Source organism: Bombus vosnesenskii, unplaced genomic scaffold (genome assembly GCF_011952255.1).
Source record: "Bombus vosnesenskii isolate JDL3184/JDL3185 unplaced genomic scaffold, Bvos_JDL3184-5_v1.1 scf7180000013263, whole genome shotgun sequence".
Taxonomy (NCBI): domain Eukaryota; kingdom Metazoa; phylum Arthropoda; class Insecta; order Hymenoptera; family Apidae; genus Bombus; species Bombus vosnesenskii.
In genome coordinates, this window is record NW_022882923.1 from 1,210,976 (window position 1) to 1,236,175 (window position 25,200).

The 25,200-nt window shown below is 30.9% G+C and overlaps 1 protein-coding gene across 1 annotated transcript in view; it reads left to right on the forward strand.

The window, feature by feature from the left end:
- Positions 1-329: 329 nt before the first annotated feature.
- Positions 330-25,200, forward strand: part of LOC117232043 (muscarinic acetylcholine receptor M4) — a 56,035-nt gene continuing 31,164 nt past the window's right edge. Inside the window, exons 1-3 of the mRNA XM_033491154.1 lie at positions 330-1,033; positions 1,113-1,552; positions 14,930-15,110. Coding sequence (XP_033347045.1) covers positions 15,013-15,110 — 98 coding nt within the window. The 5' untranslated portion in view covers positions 330-1,033; positions 1,113-1,552; positions 14,930-15,012. The remainder of the gene's footprint in view (positions 1,034-1,112; positions 1,553-14,929; positions 15,111-25,200) is intronic.

Consider the following 25,200-nt stretch of genomic DNA (forward strand, 5'->3'; position numbering starts at 1 on the left):
AATCGCTACACAGATGCTTCTTCTATTAACTTTACTATTACTATAACTCGAAGAAGTTATTACGACTATGACGAATAAATCGATAATAATTTTCGTTAATTAAATTTACCATACTTTTCGAAAATGCAAAATTCAGATAACCATAGAAAGGGAACTTAAAGAGGATGCGATGACAGAAAGAAGACGGAAACAAGCACAAGACAAGGAATGGAAAGGGGGTCAGAATGGAAGAATAAAAGAAGGAATGCCAGATATTAGCGTAATATTATAGTAGAAAGCAGTAGAAATGCATAACATCTTTCGAATGTAGAAGATCACCGAGTAGTTAATATATCAGTCTAGTGGCGCGTCCACGTGTCGTCATCAGAATCGAGTGGCTCATTGTTAATTCACACACCTAAACGTCACCTAGGTTCCTCGGCGATTATGAAGAAAACTAGGTGAATTGATAACAACGGTACGGAGGAACGATTCATCCCTGTACGCGAACGTCGAAGGGCGCCGGACACTGGTGCGCAAGCGTCTCCTGGAACGAGGTTGACGACGCTGCACGGAATCGCGACGCTGACGGCGCTCACTTGAATTCTCGCCGCGTGTCCGTTGGCCGACTCGCCGTCAAGTCCCATTCGGAGCAGAGTTTGAAACGCGACGGAGCCGGAAGTAGCGCGCTTCCGCCACCAATCCTTCCGTCGTACGAGATCGACATGTCTTTTTAGATAACAGAGATATATCCCTTCAGATCGTTATACTCGATTCCGTCGTTCTTCTCTGTCATCGAGCTTCACGAGGTTAATTAGTTATTTCTATAATCGAGCTTTAATAGCTTCGATACACTTGGTCGAGTTATGTGGTGCGCGGGTGACGAGAAAAGACAGTGGAAATCGTCCGTAATTAGTAAAAGCCTTAGAAGAATATGTTGTATAGAGTCTCCAAGAACGATGTATGTATTTTATCAATCCGTACGATCTGAGTCTCCGGTAATGCTATTTTACTGCTAGAAGGGATCTTGAAACGTCGATACACGAGTGATGAGGTAGGAAGAAAAATCGGGGATATGGTCAGAGTACTTTGACAATAAAGAGAATACTCTATCAGAGGTGAAATAATTTTAGGATTTCATTATTCCTGGCAAATTCTTCAGATTCTGAACCGTTCTAATACTACAACTCTCGAATTATTCCAACACGGTTAGTGAATTCTGAAAATTCGAAAAAGTGATGGAACCTTTCGTTACCAGATTATTTATTAACTGCGGAATCAGTAGTCGATTCTGGTGATATTTGCGCCTTTTCGTTATCGCTGACAAGTCGAGTCAATTTTTATGAATGAAAAACATTCTGTTGGGTTTCCTTCCTCGGGTTTCTTGCGGTGATATCATTCGTGAATTGTTAAACTGTAACGTGACAATTCTGTACCGATCCAGAACTTCGAAATACCGGAAGATGAAACTAAGAACTCAGACAGGCATGACAAAGTGGAACACCGAGAATTGAAGTTTTGGGGATTTATGTGGCCTACTTCGGCGTAGTCCTTCTCTCCAAGGATACACAAGGTATGTTACCTATTACTTGTTGCCTTTACGTACTTTATTTATTCCTGTATTATAATTTTGTATCTCATATCTTGAATTTTCATTATTTTGCATTCGAACGTTGTATTATATTGCCTGAGCTTCAAACATTTCAAATCCGTCTTAAATTATAGCGAAACAATGTAATCTATACCTAATAAGACATGACTTAATGAAGAAATTAATTAATGGAGAAATTAATAGAAATTTTTATTGGAACAGTGAATTAACAATACTCGAATAATTAATTAATATTCGAACAATTTAATTTGAATATTATTGAAAGGCCACTTTTCACTAAAGCATTATCAATCCTTTATCAGTTATAAAAGTCGAACTAGAATTATACAACTTTATCAATGATAAAAATATCATTTCAATTTTATTATATTTCATTCGTAATTAGAGAAATAAAAATTCTGTATTATCGAAATTTATTTGCAGTTGAAAATATTGTCGGATAACTACTCTTCAGTGACAATATCTTGTGATATTTATGAAATTCCATTTGTTTAATTTATTTACGAGGCATTAAAAGCTCCTTTACATGCCTGCAAATTTGATATTCGATTCAATTTAACATATTGTTTTAAGCTTTCGCGATTTTCACGGTAATCTCCTTTCCCCCTTGAAACAACAAATATATGGTAGAACGTACGTCGTTTTGCTTTACTATTTGTGCGTGCGTGAAGTTGTCGATCGATTATTGAAAAAATTATACATTCCAACGATCACGCTTTGTTTAATAAAAATGTAAATTCATTGCCCGTCTCACTGAGAAAGGGGAAATGGTTACATGGAAAATCTTCCACGCGGAACAAAATGAAAATATTGGAGTTTATTCAAATTCGAAAATGACCGATTGGTACCCTGCGACTTTCATGCTAGATAAAAACTCCAATTTTCAATGGTGCCAACTGTAATGTGGATGGACTCAGAACCATTTATTCCACTCAACCAAGCGATATTCAAACTATGATTGACACAGTTAGAATAGATAAAAGGAATGCCGTGACAAAAAAGAGTGTCATTTTGGTTTGGCTTTGATGTTTATATCGATATCATGGTTTATTTTAGAAGATGAGTATTATATAGAAATCTATAATTGAACACAATCTGATACCAAGATATAATTCGTTTATACACTTTAGAAATATTTTCATATATCATACGTTTGGAATTATTATTTCAAAAGAGATAATTTCATATTTATTAAGTAGGTTGATTATTCGAAAGAATATATTTTTTTTATTATTTAATTTGTACTTTACAATTTGTCCAGCTGGAAATTCGGTAAATTTTCCTAGCTTTATTGCTAAATAACATGTGGATGGCTACCCCCAGCGGGATACCATCTTTGAGTTTGTCTATTTTATTTCTTTAGCGAGGCCAGTGAGGTGTTTTCTCTTTAGTCTTCTTTTTACGAGGGTTTTGCTCGCTTCAGCAGCCAGCTGGTTTGGATTCGAAAGAATATGAATTACAAATCTAATATTAAATAAGGGACCATCCTCGAAGGAAAATTATTGGTTTAAAATTTCTAGAACGTGACAAGAAATTATTTGTTTAATTAAAGAAAAAATGTATGCATGATTAGAAGGATTTGTATATCGATTCAAATTTCTATACCAGAATATAATAATATGATACAATATGTTGTATATAATAATGTAATACAATATGTATAATACAAAATTATATGTATTTCTCAAATACTTCTATATTGTTATAAGGATTTCTATCGGATGTATAAGACAAATTTTATATATGTAGATAATATAAAAATATTTATCTTTATTAATAAACAGTATTTTATACTCTTACAGAGACCTTATAGTAACATTTTTAGAAGGGTTCTTTATAAATACGCAAGACATACTAGAATGCGGAAATGATAATCTATGTATAATAGTATTGAATATTTAATAGTAGTGAATATTTAATTTTAGTTTTCAAAGCAAACTTGATTACGTAAAAAGTATGTAATTGATATATTGAAAGCTAGTAATATTATAGGTTTTCACTTTCCAATTAGCACTTTTAAGAGATATTAAAATAAAATTACAAAAAACGAAATTTCATTTTCTATTAAGTTCAGTATTTTAGCATGATCGGAGGATTAGTTGATAGTGAACGCAAAAGGATTCTAGTTCGTGCGTTCTATGTTGAACTTCTAAAGGATAATCGATAAATATCGATTAGTTAATTCTTTGTGAATAGAGAAAGGTGTATTTGTATTATCCTGTCATGGTCACTCAGTTCAAAGAGTGATATAGGCCGAAATACTCATTATTCTAACTAACGCTGTTAAAAATTAATATTGCACGAATAGCTGTAGAGAATAAAGTTTTGTAAAGTGTAATGAAGCAACGTTGAATATAGAAACCTATGAAACTTCTTCTCTTTAAGCGTATTATTACAATATACGATAAAATTAGGTTTCAAGGACGTTAATGCAAATTTCCTACTATGTTCAAAATATTCATCTGTATTATTAAAAATATTCATTCGTTGTTTCTGCAGAAAATTTTCATACACATATGTGTTCTAATATCTTTGCATAATTAATTTGTAATCCAGATTAATTGATTGTATATATATATATATATATATATATATATATATATATATATATATAATAAAATATAGTATATATAATATATATATAATAATAACTTCTTTAAAAATTTGTGGTTCTCATGTAACGTAGAGTGATTACACTAGTTTAAAAAATAAATGAAAGAGAAGAGTATGTCGAGAGTAGATTAGTCACAGTGATGCTTTGTAGTAACTAATACGTTTGATGAATTACTGAGTAAATAATCGATAGCAATTGCGATAGCGATTTAATTACATGCTAGTGATACGACATTTTCATAAAATTATCAACAACTAAACAGTGCTGATGTGAAAAAAGACATTAATGTACTACTATGTTGTTTAAATTGTCGACTCTACATATTTTAACTCCGCTTTCTTACTCGGTAATAAATTAACTTAACAGTAATAAAGAAACTTAAGTAACAAATGAAATTGGAAAAATTATATTAAATTTTATTTTTGGTAATTAAAATGCAAATTCATATTTATATGTTGAATATAGATCATCTTCCGATATGTAAACAAAAGTTGTTTAAACAGAGCATGTTAATTCAGCAAACAAAAATTCCTTTTAAACGATTTCCATGTTCAAAACTAGTTAATTAGTACAGCTATTGAAAGGAAAAAATTGAAATTAGATTATTGTATGGAGAAACGTGAATTAATGAATGAATTAGAAAGTCTGTTCTCGTATATACTTTTATTCGAAACGTTTATATCAAATTCTGTAATAAAATATCTTTCGATAAACTGGAGTGTTATAATCTGAATTTTATCGACAGATTCAGTGAAATCTACTTAACGCACACGGAAATCGTTAAAAAAAATTCTGGATAAATAGTTACAGCCGCTGTAATATATCACGAAGAACGACGAATCACATTTTACGAAAGAGCTGATAAAGTGCACGCTACGAGCACACGCCACCCTTCTTGAATTTGTGTTTAACTTAATACGGAAAACCCGTCACGAACATCTTGAGTAATAAGAAATAAGAGCGAATTTCACTCTTAGAATATTTTCGACGTAATGTTTCTACATGTTTTGCTGAGACTTTATGAGTATGGTCAGTTTGAAATAATTACTTACCCTCGCACGCAACGATTAAGGGAACACGTAAAAGTTTTATAATTCCAGAAATTAATTAGGATATTAGTTATGAAATATATATTAATTAATTAAAAAATTTAATATCAACTTTAAGACAGTATTATATAATATCGTCTAAAAATAATATAGTGATTTTTATTTTATATATCTACTTACAATGATGGAACAGAAAACTATGACTGTCTAACTGGAACTATTTCTGAATATGTTAATGTATTACAACTAAAGCAACTAAATCGGTACAACTAATCAATTTCTAAATGACAACTCACAACTCACAATTTACCTTAATCAACGACAGCAAACCAACACTTTCTGCACCAAAGCATCCCTTTATAATAATTTTCGTACTTTCACTACACACACGTGTTTCACAGTTGTCCATAACTAAAGATGGTCACCTATGTCTTTCCAAGTATCCACTTTTCTTTGTTTGCTATTTTTATTAACATTTTTGAGATAAAAATAGCTATATGACAAATATTATTGTCTCTGAATTATTTATATATTCAACTCGTATTTAAATTTATTTATTTAATTGATATTAGTTTATGTAAATTATTCTGACTTAACAAGCAGAGTTTTGCAACTCGAAATAGATTACGAACATCAAATAAACGGAATATAGTAAACACGATAAGTCACGTTTTCTTTCTCTGAATTTTATTCCGATTGAATATTGAAGTGCACGGTCAAGCATTGAATCGATAAATCAAATGTTGAATTTATTTAACCTACAAGGACTGGTTTTTCACGAAAGTATTCTTATATTTAACAATTCTCAACATTCATCCGCTGACATTATCCTTGCGTAAATTTGATTTTTTCTAGCTTAAGTGATCAATAAATTTTAATAAATCTCAATCACAATGGGATAGTTTATTGAAAACTATTAATTTCAAACAGGGGTTCGTAATTTTAGCGTACAGAAGGAAACGATGTGACGTCAATGACAACTTTTATAAACTGAAAGGTGTCGTACTAGGTACGTCATAGCTAGCAAAAATGCTAAACATAAACATACATACAATTATAATTAACTGCGAATATCTATGGCAGTTCATATTTTTGTGAGCTAGAAATGGAGAAAATATGACTGAAATATTATATAAATTTTTGCATATCGTGTGCATTCTGTATGAAGAAATGATAATGATTTTCTAATTTTGATGCTTGACGGCTAGAAAGCAATCTATCCTATACCCTATCTAAATCTAACGATACAAAGTTTTTAGAGACTGCTACTAAATCTACGAAGTTTTGTAACAAGTGTTATGACATAGTTTTATGACAATCAATATTTTTGAAGCGTTCAAGGTAATATCAAAAACATACATATACTTGATATTAAAATCATATAAAAAGAAACAAATTGGTATTATGTATGCAGTTGATTTGAAATTTATCATGCAAATAAAATATGAAAAATATAATTTATTATGTTTTCATAAATGCATAAACATGCGCAGTCCAATTTTCACCTCAACATGGATTAATTTACCATCTTGTATACGAATACCACGTGACGATGTAATATTACGAACACCTAGTAGCAACAACTACCAGTAACAGTATTACTTTCAATAGTGATATAGCTGTAGTCCTATTACACAAACGAGATAGATATTCAGCGTTCCATAAAGGAATAAACTGAATGCTATATCATCGGTCACAGAAACGTGCACGTTGAAACTACTCGGGGATAGCAATTACACTCTGTGTCATTATTAAAGCGTAATTCTACAAAATTGCTGTTTCTTAACCGTGACGAGTTTAATTGCATTTATACGAACTCCCTATTGGACCGATTTCTAGACAGAGGACGTAATAATCGGCTACGATTAAAATGGAAGATAATAGCGCGAAGATTTCGTTTCGTCTTTTAGCTAAACGAAGAGTGAGAATAGTTCGTGTCACGTGCCACGTGTCACTGATGTCACGAATGTAAGTAAAGTCATGAAAAGATCAGAAATTCCACTGGACTGTGATGGTCGCTTGCGTAGAATACTGAAATAAGAAGCATTCTGCAAAAATGTTTTCTAATTGTAATGCTAAGTCAATGATTTAGGTATTCTTGGGTTAAATGTTGTTTATGGTATTAAAAGGAACATTATAAAATAAATCTATAAAATGTTGAGATTCTTTTATGCGCAAGTAATAATCCAAATGTAATCTTTCAGATGAAGTAATATATAAATCGTATGAAAATTACTAAAATTAATAAATTCTTTATATGTATACATTTATCATTCATTTATTCGGAAATATATTTTATGCCGCGAATGCAACGTTTTAATACTAAAAGAAGATTAAGTATCGAATAATGCAGTTCGTCTTAAATTTATAGCGTTGTTCCTGCGTAGAAATAAATGATGAATTTGTCTAGGACATGTTCGAATTTATATAAGAGATTTTATAGCATAAAGTACGATAAATTTTTTTACAGATCCTAATATTATTAATTCTATCCCTGACTGTAATTTATTACGATCAATTTATTCATACAAGGTCGTGCTTTATCATTAGATAATATCAACAGACTCAAAGATTAGGAAATCATCTCTGCATCGATGTTTGGGTTTAATTCGCAACTAGTTTATTTATCGTGATAATAATGCAAATGGCTCTCAAAAATAGTATTAGCAAGTCTATTGGATGCGTGCGATCTATTCTCATTATACTTATCTGTCTATAATAATCGAACGAATTTCATTACATTTAAATAAAGGATTCAAATCGATTCCTCCAGGAGAAATAAATCGAATGTACGCAGTCGCACAGCGCAGCTATTGCAATCGTTGCGTAGAAATTTGTATTTATTCACGCTATTCGAGACGCGAAGAATAGGAACGTTAGGTATAAACGTGGTTCGTTCTCGAGATATTATTGGGTTGTACACCGTTATCGCGATTATCCGTTTTCATTGTTACATACAATATATGTTAAAACATATATCGACGTTGTAAAAGTCGTCTGACTGCTATAGTGACGAGAATATGCATTTCTAAATCGCGATGTAACAAATATCAATGTAATATTATTTGTATAGCTAAGACACTTTTAATAATATGCATAGTTTTACTTTCGTTTAGTTAGTAATCACATGTTTGATTAAAAATAATTACGTCTAATATGAATATAAGCATGTAACGAATAACTTATTATTAATGGAAGACATGAAAATGTTAAGAAAAATGGTTATATCACGATTTTTTGCAGAATATGTTATTGTAGACTATAACAATATTATATCGTTATTCATGTTCGATAAAAGCAATAGGTTTATAAATATCAGAACTATTGGACAAATCCTACCAAATGAAATATCATCGTATTTGGAATATTATATTTCTTGAACATCTTTTATTTTTATCTCTTTTTAAGAGACAAAATTTATAACACGCGTGTGCTAGACATATATCGAATATATGATACTAGACATGAATATTTATTTTAAGATTAATTCTTCTGCTACAAATTATACGTATTACAATGTCCTATTATCATATATAACGAACCAGAAAAAAAATGAATTTCATTTTCAAGATAGAGCATAGAAAGATACAGAAACATGTATGACCATAACAGAAGAAGTAATAGACCCTATGGCACAAATGTACAATAATGGACCACCTAAATCCCTAAGTGATGTTTAAAGCCGCTTAAGAGAAGAATGAGAAGCGTTTATGACAATCTCGCTTATTTGATACGCAGTGGAGATCGATAGCAATATGTTGAGCGTCGTGTCATTCAAAGGAGCATTTCGTTCGTATAGGTACTTGCCACTTCTATAAAAAGATATTTCGTTACTTTCATGTCCTTTACAATAACTTTTCATACCCTGTATATCTATAGTCATATGAATAACCCTATTCCTGCTAAATTATCCCAATATAAATTGAATTTAATATATTCCAATAAATAATTATAATATTAAAATACCTTTATATGTATAAGAGATGTTTGCATGATTTTCAATTATAAAATGTACTTTGTTTTATAAATATTTCTATGTTTATTAATGGAACTACCATTTCGCTGGAATATTTTTGTCATTGAGATGCAATGTCTCTAATACTATTCCCGGAAAATATCTTTTTCCGAATTTTATACAGTTTTGAGGATTTTACCCGCTATTACAAATTTAGATACCTAACGATGAATAGCATGTTCATTAGCAGTAACCTCTTCAAAAACTATATTAATATTACGTGCGGCGTTGGCCGCAGGATGGCTAAGTTTAACGTTAGAACTAACGATCTGTAATATACTAGAATAAGTGTGCTACACATAGATGATTATAATTAAAGTGGAAGGATGAAAATAGATAGACATATAATTCTGCTTGGAAGTCAACTCTTGTTTTTTCTCGATAGAAGCTAATTCCGCCAAAATTACCTTTCGTCAAAATCGCTTGTTTTTAGATACCGCAAAAATAAAAGATCTGAAATTCGTCATTTTGACGTTCTGATAGTTTTAGCGTTAAATTTACAAGAAGAAATGGCACGAGTTTCAGGCACATTTATTGTAACTTTTCAAAGAAAATTCTACAAAATTCTCAACGCTATTTCAAACGAAGGTTACACGAAACAAAAGAATATAGATCAACGTTCAATTTTATGCAATCTATACTGCAGAAAAGGAACTTAAAGAGTATCCAAACGAACACTTCATATCATGTTACAGCCGAATATTTATCTCGACTTTTAACTTTCAATTCCTGAAATTACTTGAAACTGAAGATTATTACAAAGCAAAGTTGATGATAGTCACCCATGTATATGACAACAATCTTTGATGTAATACTTTCAAAAGTAATCAATCACTGTAAAATTTGTTCAGACTGAGCACAATTTTCGGTTATTTTCGATCATTTCACGCGTGAATGATAGTGAAGCAAAATAATTACTAGTACACGCGTATGTGATTGATCGAGACCTAAGACGTTAATCGTGCATGTCAAGCAATATTTGTCCGATTTTTGATCAGATGTACCGACGAAAGAAAGAAGGAAGAAAAACGAAACGATCGATTCAGATTAATCGCTGGGAATCTCATTAAAGTCGACAGGAAGGGAAGAAGCGTCAAACTAGGTTTATCGGCAGTTTTTTCTGCTCTTGGGAAAATATATTTGTATAGTTATATATCGATCTAATTCCAAGCTGCAGCGACTTTCATCTCCGCTGTCGAGGGATATTCAATCAGCTGACTGGAAGCGGCAACTTCCTTTGCTCCAACTAAATAGTGAACACTTTTCACTACTTGTGCAAAGCCAAATTATCTTCTATTTAAACAGCGTCTGAAAATTTTACTCTAGAGAGACGATAAGAAAATATTTTCTAACGCGTCTTATATATTGTCGGTTAATAGAAGATCTCCAGTAATTAAGTTGCTTCTGGTATTATAGCGGAAATTTTAAATTCGTCGTAGGATTGATTAAGCGAGATATCAAAGCCTAAAGATCCAAAATTAGTCGATATTAAATTAATTGAATTATTTTACTCTTTTATTGTCCTTCAAGTTGAAGAGACAATTCGATATTCGTAAATGAAACAAATATGAATTTTAAGCTATTAATTTACTGCCTCATAATTGATCGAGTGGCTGATTACATATTTGTAAATGCAGGGAATATAAAATTTTGTGAAGTGTTATTACTAAAAGGATATACGTATACAAGATACTCTGTAACTGTAATTGTTGATGCAACTCAAAAGGGGATGACTCTACATAAGAAAATAAATGGAAAATATAAAATAAAGCTTCTTCATACGAAGCTTTGCAAAAAGAAATTCATTTTAAATACTTAATCTGGCAACTATACCCTACTTACAATATTTCGTATCGGAAACAATTTTTGTTTATGTTTTGACCAATATTGATAAAAATTTGATTCGTCAATGTTCCATTTCACTTTCAATACTGAGCAATCATTAATGCTTTATTATATTTTAATCGTTTTAATAATCGGAGTCAATTCATTAGAAAACCATCAAACAAAAGTTAAATTTTCAGGAAAACCATGCTATTATCTAATTGATTTTCACTTTATCACGTCGACCAAACAATTTGAGGAGAAAAGAACGAGCAAATTGATCCGAGAGTAAAATAGCTCAGAAAGATATTAATTTATGCAATATATCTTATTGCCATTTAACTGGAAGGTATATTTCGTTTAATTTATGCGTATGCATAATTCATGTCGTCGAAGATCGGAGCAAACGACTAAACTACTTTTAATCGAAAATCCATTTTTCACTGTGAATCTATATCTTCGGAGTTACATTGGAGTACTGTTAATTGGTAATCGATGTGTCGTCATCAAGCAACGCGCATGTAGTAGCGTCAGTATTCAAAAAACAAAAAGTGAAAAACAAAAAAAAAAAAAAATAAAGAAGAGTGAATCGTAACTGTGTGGAGACAAGAACTACCGGTTGCAAATTGTTTGAAATTCGTAGACGGAAAGACAAAAACGGGCAGGAACAATCAGGAGGAAAAAACCGGAGGAATTGTTCGTGGATTTTCAAGCTGGTCCAAAGCTCTGCTTAGCTGTTCGTATCATTTGAAAAAGCAATAAATTCGAAACGAATTATCCACAATGCTATCGGAACGCGATCGTTGCCTGATTCGTTGGTTCAATTGTTCAGAATGATTCGTCACGTACGTATAGGATTCGACGTTCGCATGCTGTATGCTCTGCTTGTCCATGGGATAGACTTCGTGCGTAACTTCCCAGATATTCTGAATAACATTTTAATCCGTTGATCAATATTCTGTGGGAAAATTTAACGCGTCAACAATATTGGTTATACATGTACTATTAATTTTCTATAAAATTGAAGATATAAGCTGCACAAAATACTTGTAAACACGAGATAATCATTTTTAATTTTTGTTACTTTCACTTTTATTCTACTTAATATCGATGTGAATATTAAAAAAAAAAATGATATCTATTCATTATTAAGTTATTACATACATAGTATAAGTCAATATTTTCCGGATAATAATTAAAGGCAATTAAATAACATTCATTTTATACGAATATGAAGCGTGAAATCAACTGAATGTAATAAAATGGATGAATGGTTAATTATTTCAAAATAGCAGGTAGTACTAATACAGAGAACGGAAAATAGAATTCGATTTTGAATGCACTTCTTGTGTGAGTCTAAACTAGGCCGCAGTGCAGTAGAAGCTTCTCGCAGTATTACCACTGCTTTTGGAGAAAATGAGTATACTTCGTGAATGAACAATTCGACGTTGCTTCGGGAAATGTCATGTTAACGATAAAGATCTGTAAAATGAACTCCATAGTAGTTGTCCTAAAAGTGTGATTATAAAAACAGTGTCATATACAAATTAAAATTGTAATTGAATATGCCAAAATATGGCTAAATTAAATCTTCATTCCAAAAAAATTATTATTAATATTTTGTAATTCATAACAGGTTTTATACAGTATTTTTTCTGAAAATTAAAAAAGCAGTGAACACAAAGAAATATGGTATAGAATCGCAAAAAACCAAAAATATTCGAAATAATACTGAGCCATTTTAATAGTTGTATATATTATAAATGTAAATATTTTAAATAAAATATGCAACAATCCTTGCTTATATCCAGCTTAATATCCTCAGGGAGGAAGAAGAGTTGTTCCTGACTGATTTTAATTTGACTTGCTCGACCACTGGTTCGCGGTTTATGACTTTATATCATTAAGCTACATATTCCCCGAAATTTCCGACTTGTCAGGCTCTTCTCACTTTCCGTAGCCGAGGTCTTCTCCCCGTTCCATTTTCATTATCTCTCGTCCGTTTCACATCGGCTGCACACAGAGGCACGACATGTACCACGAAAACTCGTTTGACCCTGCGCCCAAACACCGCAGCTACGATCTGCAAGGATGAGAAGAAAAAATATTTGTATCGTTCACTCGCATCCGGACGAACGTGACGTGTGCACAGATAAGACGTGCGGTTAGATTCTGGTCTACGATATTTCTGCTGTTTGACTAGTGCAAAATGAAGCATGGAATATTGAGGGTTGAAAGATGAGGGAACGAGGGATAAGAAAATATATGCTCCTTTAAAAGTCGAATGTTACCGAAAAAAACCTTTAAGGAAATAACGCGATATGATAGAATTCTAGTCACAATAGAATTACCCGATCTGATACAGACAAACGCGCTGCGATATATCTGCGATTTTTATACATCAAAAAAAAAAAAAAAAAAAAAAAAGAGACATGAATATTAAGAGCGAAAGTAAAGCGTAATAAAATTAAATTGGATTGTTAATTGAGAATTTTTATATGAAAAATCTGTAAAAATCAAATGTTTTATGAGAAAAGCAAGTTTTAATACATTTAATAGTGTCATCGCATATATCTTCTTGTACATTTACTTTTATTTGTTTTCATCACAAGCAACCAATATTGTAATCTGAAAATAGGCAGTATTACTATAATAATTCAATGTACATACCAGAGCTAATTTATGTGTATATAGTCAAGTTAGAGCGAAAACAGGAAAGCAAAAATTTTGTTAAAATGCGATCTATTCGAAGGAGTACTTACGAGATCGCACTGAATAAAAGTGGCCGAAGTAATTTATGTTATTTTTCTATGTATTATAATTTCGTGTTCAAGTATAATTCAGAATGTAATGCTGTGCAATACGTTTTTTTTTAATGAATGGCAGCAAATTACGAAGGTCAAGTGAATCAAATACACAATCGTTGCGTGTTGCATGAAATTCGGTTTATTCTATTGCGAAAAGAAAACAATTGCATGATGTAGGGCTGTTTGTAAAAACTCTTTTTTCTTAATATATTCTAGTATACTAATTCTTTGTTTATTAACGTAACTTACGTATCTGTGTTTTGTACAATATTTTCTGAAGTATATTCTAATATTTTCTATCACTGTAATATTTTTTCATATGGAGGAATTAAAGTAATTCACAGTTTACGTACAAACGTTGGAATCGTTCTAAAAATTGTTACCTTAATTTACTCTTTCTTCTTGCAATATGGGATCCAAATTTTATGCCTTTGGTAAATTGTTAAGTCGAACAACCTTCAATTCTCAAACATCTCTTTCGACATAAATGAATATCAATTTAAACGAAGATCAATAACAAAGGGATCTCAACAACATTCGTAAATGAATTCACTTCAATTGGGTGTCCTTATCTGGTTTATATACTAGCTCTTGGAGACAAGCCGTCGGTGAAAGAGGTATTTCTCTGTAGTATTTGACAAGATTCCAATTAGCATGACCTATTACAGTACTATTCATAATCGTTCCATCATTTTGTCATCAAGCACATTATATTTTACTATGTGATATTAAGATACGATTTGTAATATGTAAATATGTAAATATGTAAGAAACACGTGTTTTCAGTAGTATAGATAAAGAATAAATCAAACCATTTAAACTTTGAAATAATGCTTTGTATGTACCTTCTATTCATATTTGCAGTTACAGATATTCTTTATCTGTATTTTAATATCAAAGGATCGAAAATCTTTACTCTCTCGCAAATCATTATTATTAAACTGAAAATCTAAGTCCCATACTCGGGTGAAATTATTTAAATTTTAAGATGTAATAGATTACTACAAGAACGAATTATGTTCTTTTCAGAATGCTGAGGAGATGATTGGGTATTAAGGTGAAGGTGTCAGTGGTTCTGGAAGTTACTGCCACCGTAATTTTTGCCTAGTGAAATGGAGATAAATGGAACAGACAGCAGCCTAAACGGCACTGAAGCTAATCGCACTACTTCTCCAGTCTTCATTATCAGCACGCGTTATATGACACAATGGTGAGTATATTTATACCTTTACAACATATACATATAATTCTTAACTGGTGATGTATTAGAAATACGTAAAGTTGTTAGTAAGATTCTGTAATATTTCCATGAAAATATATAAATCTAACCTTATAATTTTTAACGTAATCCAAGTCTATTAAGACATTTATGGTCATGTATTACTTGAGAGCGAAATCAATGAGAGAGAATTAATCCATTAATAGTTGAATAGAATTTCGAATTAATCGCGATCAATTGGAAAGTCGACCTCATCGTGGCTTCAAAATCTTTCCTCCTAAGATATCAGACAAAATAGAAAAGAGATAGAAGCAAACTTTAGGAAACCGATACATCAAACACTGAACTTAGATACTTAACTTGTCAATGTGCACGAAAGTTTTTCAGTTAATAAAGAAATGACAATACGTATAAGATTAAAAACATAGGACGTGGAAAAGATATTCTATGCATCAATGTTTGTTTGAAAATACAATTATACGTAGAATGACTAACATTTAAATACGTTTACTTAATATTAATATTGAAAACATTTAATAGTTTTTGTTATTTCGAAGATGAAACTAACAAAAATCAGATGGAATTCTAAAAAGCTGCTCTTTTAAACCTCAGATTTCTTTTCAAACGTTACATTGTAACTACTTACAGAATTCTGTACATACACAAAGTGAAAAGATGTTATTTATAATATGTTATGGAAGGGATTAACTATGAAAAGTTGAAGAACATTTTTAACTTTCTAGTGAAGATTTAAATACCGTTCACCTGCAAAAATTTCAGAAAAAGGTAAAAAATAAATTATGAACAAACTCAAGTGTATTTTGTTTTTGATTTGTGCAAATATTATGGTCTTTTTTTATTTCCATTGGTAAGTATTAAAACATGGACTACCGTGAAAATCAACACGCTCAGGTGACAATCACATTCATAATTCATAATACTCAAACAATGTCGATCATCACAAATAAATTGTAACAAATTTTCATCTTGAAACCTAGAAAAAACTGAGAAAACCCTCTCTGCTCATTTAAAATTTCGCTTCAATCTGTAAGCTAATATACACAATGATTCGTAAGTTTTCTAGAAATATGATAAAAATTTCAAGACAAGTATGTATGGTTTTCAAAATTTTGACAATATCCTAAGTCTTAAATCCTTTGACAGTATTATAAATCAAAGAGATTTCCTTAACATAAAATAGCTATCTACATTTTCGTTTCTCGCGATAACAACAATAATATTCTAGGCATGAAGAGAACATTTACTAATATTATAATCAGCTGCAAAGTGAAACTTCTTGTATCAAGTACTACCGATGTGTATTTATGGAATAATCACCTTCGGTGAATTACTTCGCTCACTAGTAAGTATTCAGGCTGTGCTTGGTACACGCGAAATTTTCGAACTGTTTCGCTTAAGGATATGAAGTTACGAAGCAATTTAGCAAGAGGTACGGGGCATTTATAAATCCGCTCTGTAATGGGTGGGAAAGAAATGTTGACCTACATTTTCCTTAACATTAAGCCATACGATTATAATACTTCACCAAACACTTTGTCGATTAAAAAATATCTGGATGCTCTATTTATCAGTGCATATATGTATCAATTTTATTAAATTCAGTTTGATAATAATAAATATATCACGAATTACTTCCTTCTTCAAATAATAACTTGTAACTTTTCTAGAAATATGATAAAAATAAAAAAATTCAAGATAAGTTCGTATGGTTTGCAAGTTGATCTAATAATTCAATGTTGTTTGTATTTTTAATATATCAATCGTTTAAAATCCTCAACTTCTTTAATCATTTTTTAAAGACAAATAAAACAAATTTATTGTTTCAATATTACACGAAAGTTCTTCTCACAACACCCACACTCTTTCTGATTATCGAAACAAAGGACACGAGATTGAGACATAAAAATTCAAAGATCTCATTTAAAATTAATTACAAACTTTAAACTCTTAATTCTCCAAGAAAATATTAAAATGCAGAATATCGTGACCTCTCTAAGCTAATACACAACTTTAATTATTAACCAGACTTTTACTTTTACTGTGAAATACGTTTTTCCGCCGTTGTGTTACAGACAGAATGATTGACAGAATGATGACGGAATACAATTGCATGTAACAGTTTTATATTCACACGATTTTGCATTCTACGTTCGCCTGGTTCGAACGGATGGTTTTTCGAATTTCAAGTGGCCGCGTTGGTCGTAATCTATCGGTCGTTGTTTCCACAAATGCTCATTATTGAAGAGTAATGGCATCATGTGGTTTCTCTCGTGCAGCCGATATTGGTTGTCTGCGGGCATGCTTAGGAAACACCAAGGTTGGAGGAAATGAACTTTCGCGGCGGACCAAAAGGAAGACAAAAATTTCTTGAGAGACTTGTTCCTTTTCGAGACACCATTGTTCTTCTGGTTGTGTTTAATGAGTACTGCTGTGTATGCGGTAAATGGGTATTCGTTTGTGTCTTGTAGCTGTTAAAAGACGTCTAGAACTGGAGATGCATCGTTTTTGATATGAAAGTAATATATCTCGGAAAATGCGTACCTCTCCTAATAGCATTATGCATTTCGAAATAAGAACGAATGAAATATACATCTTTATTGTCAATTAATTTAATTTTATAGCCTTTGCTCTTGTAAATGTTAATGACTATTTGACAATTTAATTCGTGGAAATTTTAATGATTATGAAATAACTGTTATCTGAATCTATCATAAAATAATTGTTCGAATAAAACAATTAGTCATAAAATTGCTCATATTTTTTTTTAGTAAAAATCATAGTTATGCGAGAACAGAAAAATTTGTTGGCAGATAATTGCCCAAGGTAAAGTGATATTTTAGAAACAAAATTTAGATTGAATGTGCGTATGAGTTATTCAAATGTATCAATTTTTAACTATAACATACATTGTTGAGTAATCTCGACTACGTTTTTGAAAGATAGCCCATATGCAATTAAAACTACGATACTTGACATTAAATATCAGTAATAGCGTTATAACGGCATTATATTATTTTTCGCAAATAAAAGATACGATTGATACTTTAAAAAATCTCTTCGCCGTAATTGATTTTGTTTCAACTTTCAATTACCTGTCTTAATAAATGTAAAATTTCGCCTCAATCTTATTTATTACTACTAAAAACATTATGTAATGATTGTGTACCTCTAACTCTATCACCTTACCATAGAATAATTAGGTTACAGGCAATTTATTTAAAACTGAACCTACTCTTTACCATTTTTTTACGACATGAAACAATATTCTTCGATTAAATTGACCAAAAGAATAAATATCATAAAGCATGTAAATATAATTATTGTGAAAGCGTCGTTTCAAAAACTAAATATGCACCAAACTGAATAATTACATTCATGTTGCGAATATTATTAAGCTAAGCTTATTATTATCGATAGGCATCAGGTTGTGCGAAGTAAAATATAAAATAATAACTCTTCTTTCTTCTGTATTTTTAACAAATTTATAATGATACTATAGAACAAGCTTGAAAATCAAAATTTTCGTATAAATATTAACACATACAGGGTGAGCAAGTTTAAAATTTTGCACGAGAGATTCGCTTTGTCAGTTGGCTGTGGTCTGATACGACACATATACGGGTGAATTGCAAACAGATACCTACAACGAACGTTCGTTTCAAAGGACGGCCTCTGCGTTTTCCGATAATGCAAGCGGTGTACCTGTGAAAGGCAATTACTATCGAGAACAATTTCTTTTAAAGGGGATGCCTGGCCAGAATATTTTCTCCTCGTTTTTTCCTCTTTTCTAATAAATAATCGATACTAAGCAAGGAATAGAAATAGTATAGCTTTCAAAGTTACACGTGTAAAACTATTTTCTTCTTTTATTAATCTATATAACGTATATAATTATAGCGAAGGAATTTCAAATTTATATGGTTACATATAATATATTTACTATATGTTGCCACGTTTGAACGAATGGATACTATTTTTAATCAGCCTTTTATTCCCTTGACCGAGATAGCTTAAACATATCGGAACTTTTCTGCAGCGAATATTTCAAATGAAAGATTGTATTTCAGTTAATATGAGCGACTAAGCGAAATTGTATCCGACGAACTTCAGGGAAATTGTATCGCAGCGCTTGTATTGCTGCTACAACTTATTGTACGTGTACAATACGGTTATAATGTTTTCGTTTACTTTTTGCACGTAATCAAGGGGAAAAATACGTTGGGCAGTAAAAGTGTTTCGTACCGAATGAAATTCTCCTTCTTCCTTTCTTATTCTATAGTCTGTTGAATTACAATGTTTCAGATTGGGGAAACTTTCTAACGGAATGCAGATTTAATTTTTGATTTTTCAAGGACGCTATATTTTTCTTTAAACACCGTAAAAGTTGTTAATATGTATATTTTGCTGGAACGTTCCAAGTGATTTGGAATTATGTAGTACTGTACAAAATTTTTCATCGATTGCAATAGAACAATAGATTGAATGAGATTTTCATGCGATATCATTCAAGCACAACAGTAACAATTAATGCGTAGTCTCCGTGGGAATTCCCTAAATGCGGATTATTATTACATAATACCATAATACCGCACGCTTAATATTTCCAATACAAAGCGAAGATCCAACTATTGTAATATTACAATATTGCACCATATCGACAGCTTTAATAAAATTAGATTTATAATACGTAATTTTTCTTTCTTCTGGCGACACTCCTTTTAATTTCTCTTCAAGATATCTATTTCTATTCAATACGTTTAACGTAAACTCGAGCGAGGCTCAAATTTCTTAATAAACCTACTTTATTTGTAATTAATTAACTGCAAAAATAACTAATTTAATTGTTACAATATTAAAGGCCCGTATGAGAATTTTCGTGGAACTGTTATGTAATTTTTAAATCATCATCCGTTGTTTGAACATGCCCGCACGTACCAGCGAAATATTTATCTAAAGCTATCGATTTAAAAAACATATACTGAACATATATATAAAAAAAAATATGAACTATCAATTACGAATCGAGTATTACACACGATAGATTATAAACAAGTTTTAGTTAAAATATAAAATATCGCAGTACAGAAACTGTTCTCGCGTTGTATGAATTAAAAAGAAAGATCTATAGAATTATATGTTATAGTCGTTATAGTAATTCACGATTTGCGTTTGAAGTACTATTTAATTTTCAGTAGCAAATGAGATTTGAGCAATCAGCGGTTTTAATAAATCCTTTCTCATTCGCAACTGATTTTATCTGGATTATTTCTTGAAATTATCTATTATATGCGGCAAGATCAATGAAACACGTATTCCATTCCAATTAATCTTGTAATTCAACCTGCTAAATTTCATTCTTATTAAAGTGTATAGAAAAAAATAGAATTTCCTATAATCACATGTACTAAAATATAAAATGATAACTCGTCCTTTTCATACGTCTACTACATTCTTAAGTTTTCTTATTGTATTCTTAATTCGGGTACGATAAAAATGTCTTTACAATTTTGTTATATTCACTGAAAAACATCTTATAGAATAAGGAGATCAGAAAATAACAAAGTTCCTAGTTCGAAGAACGCCATTATTAAATTATCTGATTGACCATATCAAATATGCGAATTCACGCTTGTATACGGCTATTTCTCGATTCTTTTAGTCTATAATTTCGATCTGCTTGTATTTCAAGCATCAACTGCTTTTGAATACTGTGTTATTAGCAACAAATCAACTGTTTGCATGATCCTTAAAGGTATATGACTTAATCTCAATATACGAATGTTTTACGAGCGTTTGAGGCATGCTGTGGTTAACGGTACGAGACTTATCGGCTACTCTTATTGAAAATTAATTTGTAATATCACTAAAATTATTTGAGAAAGAAAGATAAGATGACTAAAAATCAGGCGTCAATTTAGATAGTATTTTAAGAAATATTACCAGTTATTCAAGACAAAGAACAGGAGAATTAGCGTTTCAAATGAAAGTAATGTTGTAGCATTGTAAGCAGAATTGTTTGTCACTTGACTTAAGTAGAAATAGTAAAGAGAATGAACAAACAGGTAGCTCGTGACTTAAGAGATACAGAGAAACCTTAGCCACCTTGTTTCTTCAGAGAAACAGACAGGATCTACTTTTGGAACGTATCCTTACTTGCGACGAAAAGTCGATCTTGGTTCAATGATTCGATAAAGAACATGCAAATCACATGCCAAATTCGCCGGTTCATCTACAAAAGATAATAATGCCTACTCCTTGTCTACAGAGCTTACTGATTACCTCTTCTTACGACCTAGGACTATTATTAGAGCGCAATCATATTATAAACGATTATATAAAATATGTGTGGAGATAGTAAGAATAAAATAATTTGTTATTGTAGAACAAGTGAAAACATTAATCCTTATGAACGATAGCGAAAGATTCCTGGGAATAAAGTACAAAATTTTATTATATTGTCTTTGTGTAATATCTAGATAATTATTTGAAGAATTATAAAAGCAACATTCGAAGAATCTTTTAGTTCTAGAACAGAACATTTTTATCAATCTGAAATAATAAAACTAGTTAATCACTGGCGAAAGGAATATGGAATATCATATGGAAACTATCTTAGTTACATATACATATTGCTTTGAAGAAATTATCCGTATATGTGTGTGTTATAAAAGTTTTGTTCCAGGAAACGACATTTCATACGCATGAACCCCGTCTAATTAAAAGCATCACATATCAGTATCACAATACGCATGTAGAAATCACACTTCTTTTAATTCGCAATATTTATATAAACTAATTATATACTTGTTAAACAAAATTTATCAGACTGCACCAGTTTGTAATATTAACATTCGTAGAATATTCTTTATGTCACTTTACACTCTCTATTGATTCAGACAAACAATCTTTCTCAAACGTGCTCTATACATCACTAAAATTATGTATTGCTCTGTTGCCATAATTTGGAAACGAAACAGTGTCTGCTACAAACTTGACTTCGAGTTTTGTTTTCCAACTTCGATAAAGGTATAATTCAATATTACAAACGAGCAAGAATTCAGAGCTAGCTTTGATGAGAAAGAAATGTTTCAAGAACGAGTAGAGCAATGGAAAAAGTAGGCGTGACAGTGAGCTGGCATCGAACAAAACTAATCTGGGGCAAATTGCACCCTTGACCTAGCCACGTTAATTCGCGTATCCCGTAGAGCTGAGGTTATATGAACGAACTGGTGAGTTTCGGTTGATGGGGCCAGTTGTTTGAGTGCGTGGGTACATGCTTGTGCTGGCGTAGTAATTTCGTAAAAAGAAGAATCCATGTCGTGCAACAGAAACGAAACACGCGAGCTACGCTCAACTCCTGATCGACCGATCGGACACGCGATACTGTCGAAAAATTTCAAATATTTGCGTGAGTCTATCGATAAAATGGTCAAATAAATGTGTATCTAGCGTATTTGATAAGAATTTACGATATTGATTTATGTCATATCAAGAGTTACAGAAATTAATTTTTCGAAAAATTTTCTTTAGATTATTGGTGACTATTCGCAAGAATAAGCATTTAATTTTATGCTACTTTTTATTCTATTATAGAATTATACACAAATAAAATGTATCGAATGTATAAAATGCTTCCAATATTGGAATATCCTCATTATTATAGTAGGATAATAGGTATTCTAATATTAACGTCCGGTAACGTACTGAATTGTAATTCAATTGATTGTTGAATTGTAATTAAACGTAAATACTATACATTAATATATGTAGTCACAACGTAAGAAACTGAAATGTATAATTAATTAAAAATTGATTTCCATATACGATTGGAATATTAATTGGAAAAACAGTGTAAATAGAATACATATGGAATCGAGTATTCCTCTTCGGATTTGTTGATTAAAACAATGTTCGTTTGTTAATGCCGATACGGTTTCATAAAAAGAATTTAAATTAAGTTTTATTATAAAAAGATTAAAATATTAATTTTAATAATGACGTCAGTGACAGTAGTTATTAAATAGTAATTTTGCATATTTGATAATTCATAAAATCATAATGTTAAGTTCTTAATATTTTTATATGTAAACGCAATGAACACTTTTCTTAAAGAATTTAAAGATACAATTACGTATTAAGAAAATTAATACCCTAGTTTTTAAAAAGTAGAAAAGGGTAATAAAAATAAAAGTACGATTTCTAAGTAACTATGCCTCAAGTAATTTGATACTACAAAGATTTGAGGAACCCTTGTTCAAGTCCAGGTCAAATACAGGGTAATGATAATGTCCTCGCCTTTTGGTATTGAAATCCTTTTTCAATAAAACTCTAAACTAATAGGGTAGACCAAGTCCTTTCATTCTTATCATATACAAAAGGCGCTCTTGAATACGGGTATTCGAACATTACCATCTTTTACAGATAACATTATTTGGTAGCGCTGCGTCATTTCTTTCACGACTTATTGAAATACGATAAAACCAAATACGTGTCCTTTGATGTGTATCATTTTCTGCTATCGTGAAAATGGGCTTCGGAACTTCCTTCTGAGTTTTATCTTTAGTATTTACAATATGAATATGCATATGCGCGCGTGCTACATTGATAGGAATTTTTTGTAACGAAAGTTTTACAAATCTTAGATAATCTATATATAGAACTAAATCGCGGATAATATTTAATTGAAAAAAGTACTGAGGTTTATCTAAATTTAACGTATTACTATCCATAAAATATTAGAACTATATAAAGTTAGTATCTTGAAAATATTTTATTCAATAAATTTATTATTGGATATACAAAATTTACTTATATTTATATTTATATAAATATAAGCAAATATAATTTTTTATATTAAGAATAACTAGTTTCTTTTGAAATAAAACTGTAAAAAAATTTGTTGTTATATAAAAAGGTTTACTTTGCCAATCGTAGAAAATATTTGTTGATAGTCGTACAATATTTGTTTCTTTCTCACAGATAGAAGAACTTTTATCTATCATATATAAACATAATATAAACACAGTTTATACATCTATATACTATATTTACTACACTGTACAGTACATATTCTTATGCTTGAAGGCCGTGTTTCGGCACGCTCGTTTTCTAGAACGTATTTAGCGAAACATCTTTTTTATCGCTCTACGAGAGCTCCATTATGCTAGATCGTCAGATTTTCGTGCCCATTTCCCACCTCTTACATACTAATTCTCTCTTCAAACATTTTTTTTATAAGTCGGCTATCAGCAGTTTTTTCTATCTTTATCGACTATTTCATTATTCAGAAATATTTCAGTCTTTAATGATCTGACGAAATAACTTGACCTACATTTGAATTTGGATTATAAAAATAAATAATTAATACGTTATACGGTGTGAGAACTATACTGACAACACTAAATACGCAAAAAATTTTGTTGCGTATCAATAATCGAACAAAATCGATGAATTTCACTTTCCTCCACAAAACTCGAAAAAAAAAAAGAATGAAAACTATCAGAATTAAGATTTTCAAACATACATGTTTTATTAAAGACATACAAGGTTGAAATATATAATATGTTAAACCTCAATGCGTTTATTTATCGTTCATAGAATCGTCGTTCTAGTCGTCACGAACTTGGAAAAATCTTTGCAATTCCAATGATCTGCATATCATCTGCATGCGACTAGCGACATGTAAGGTATAATATGATTTTCCTATTACTGAATGTGTGTTTCTCATGAAACTCGTTTCACCTTCCTTTGCGTAATTAAACTTCGTATGACACAATACAAGAGAACTTCCAGTGTACGTACAAGCCACTGCAAAGTTATAAAAATTTGAATAATGGTTTATAAAATCTAACAAACTAAAGATAGTAGCAGAAGGGAAGCAATCAATTTCTCAACTCCAAAAATTAAAATTTTAAACCTGATCTACCCTTTTGTTTCGTATTTTTCGTTGATCTCGTGCATTGAAGTACGCTGACCTATAAAAAGGATTATAAGGTTTAAATTATATTGGATATTTACATTTCGGTAATAAAATAAATATTTTAATCAAGAATAAATAATG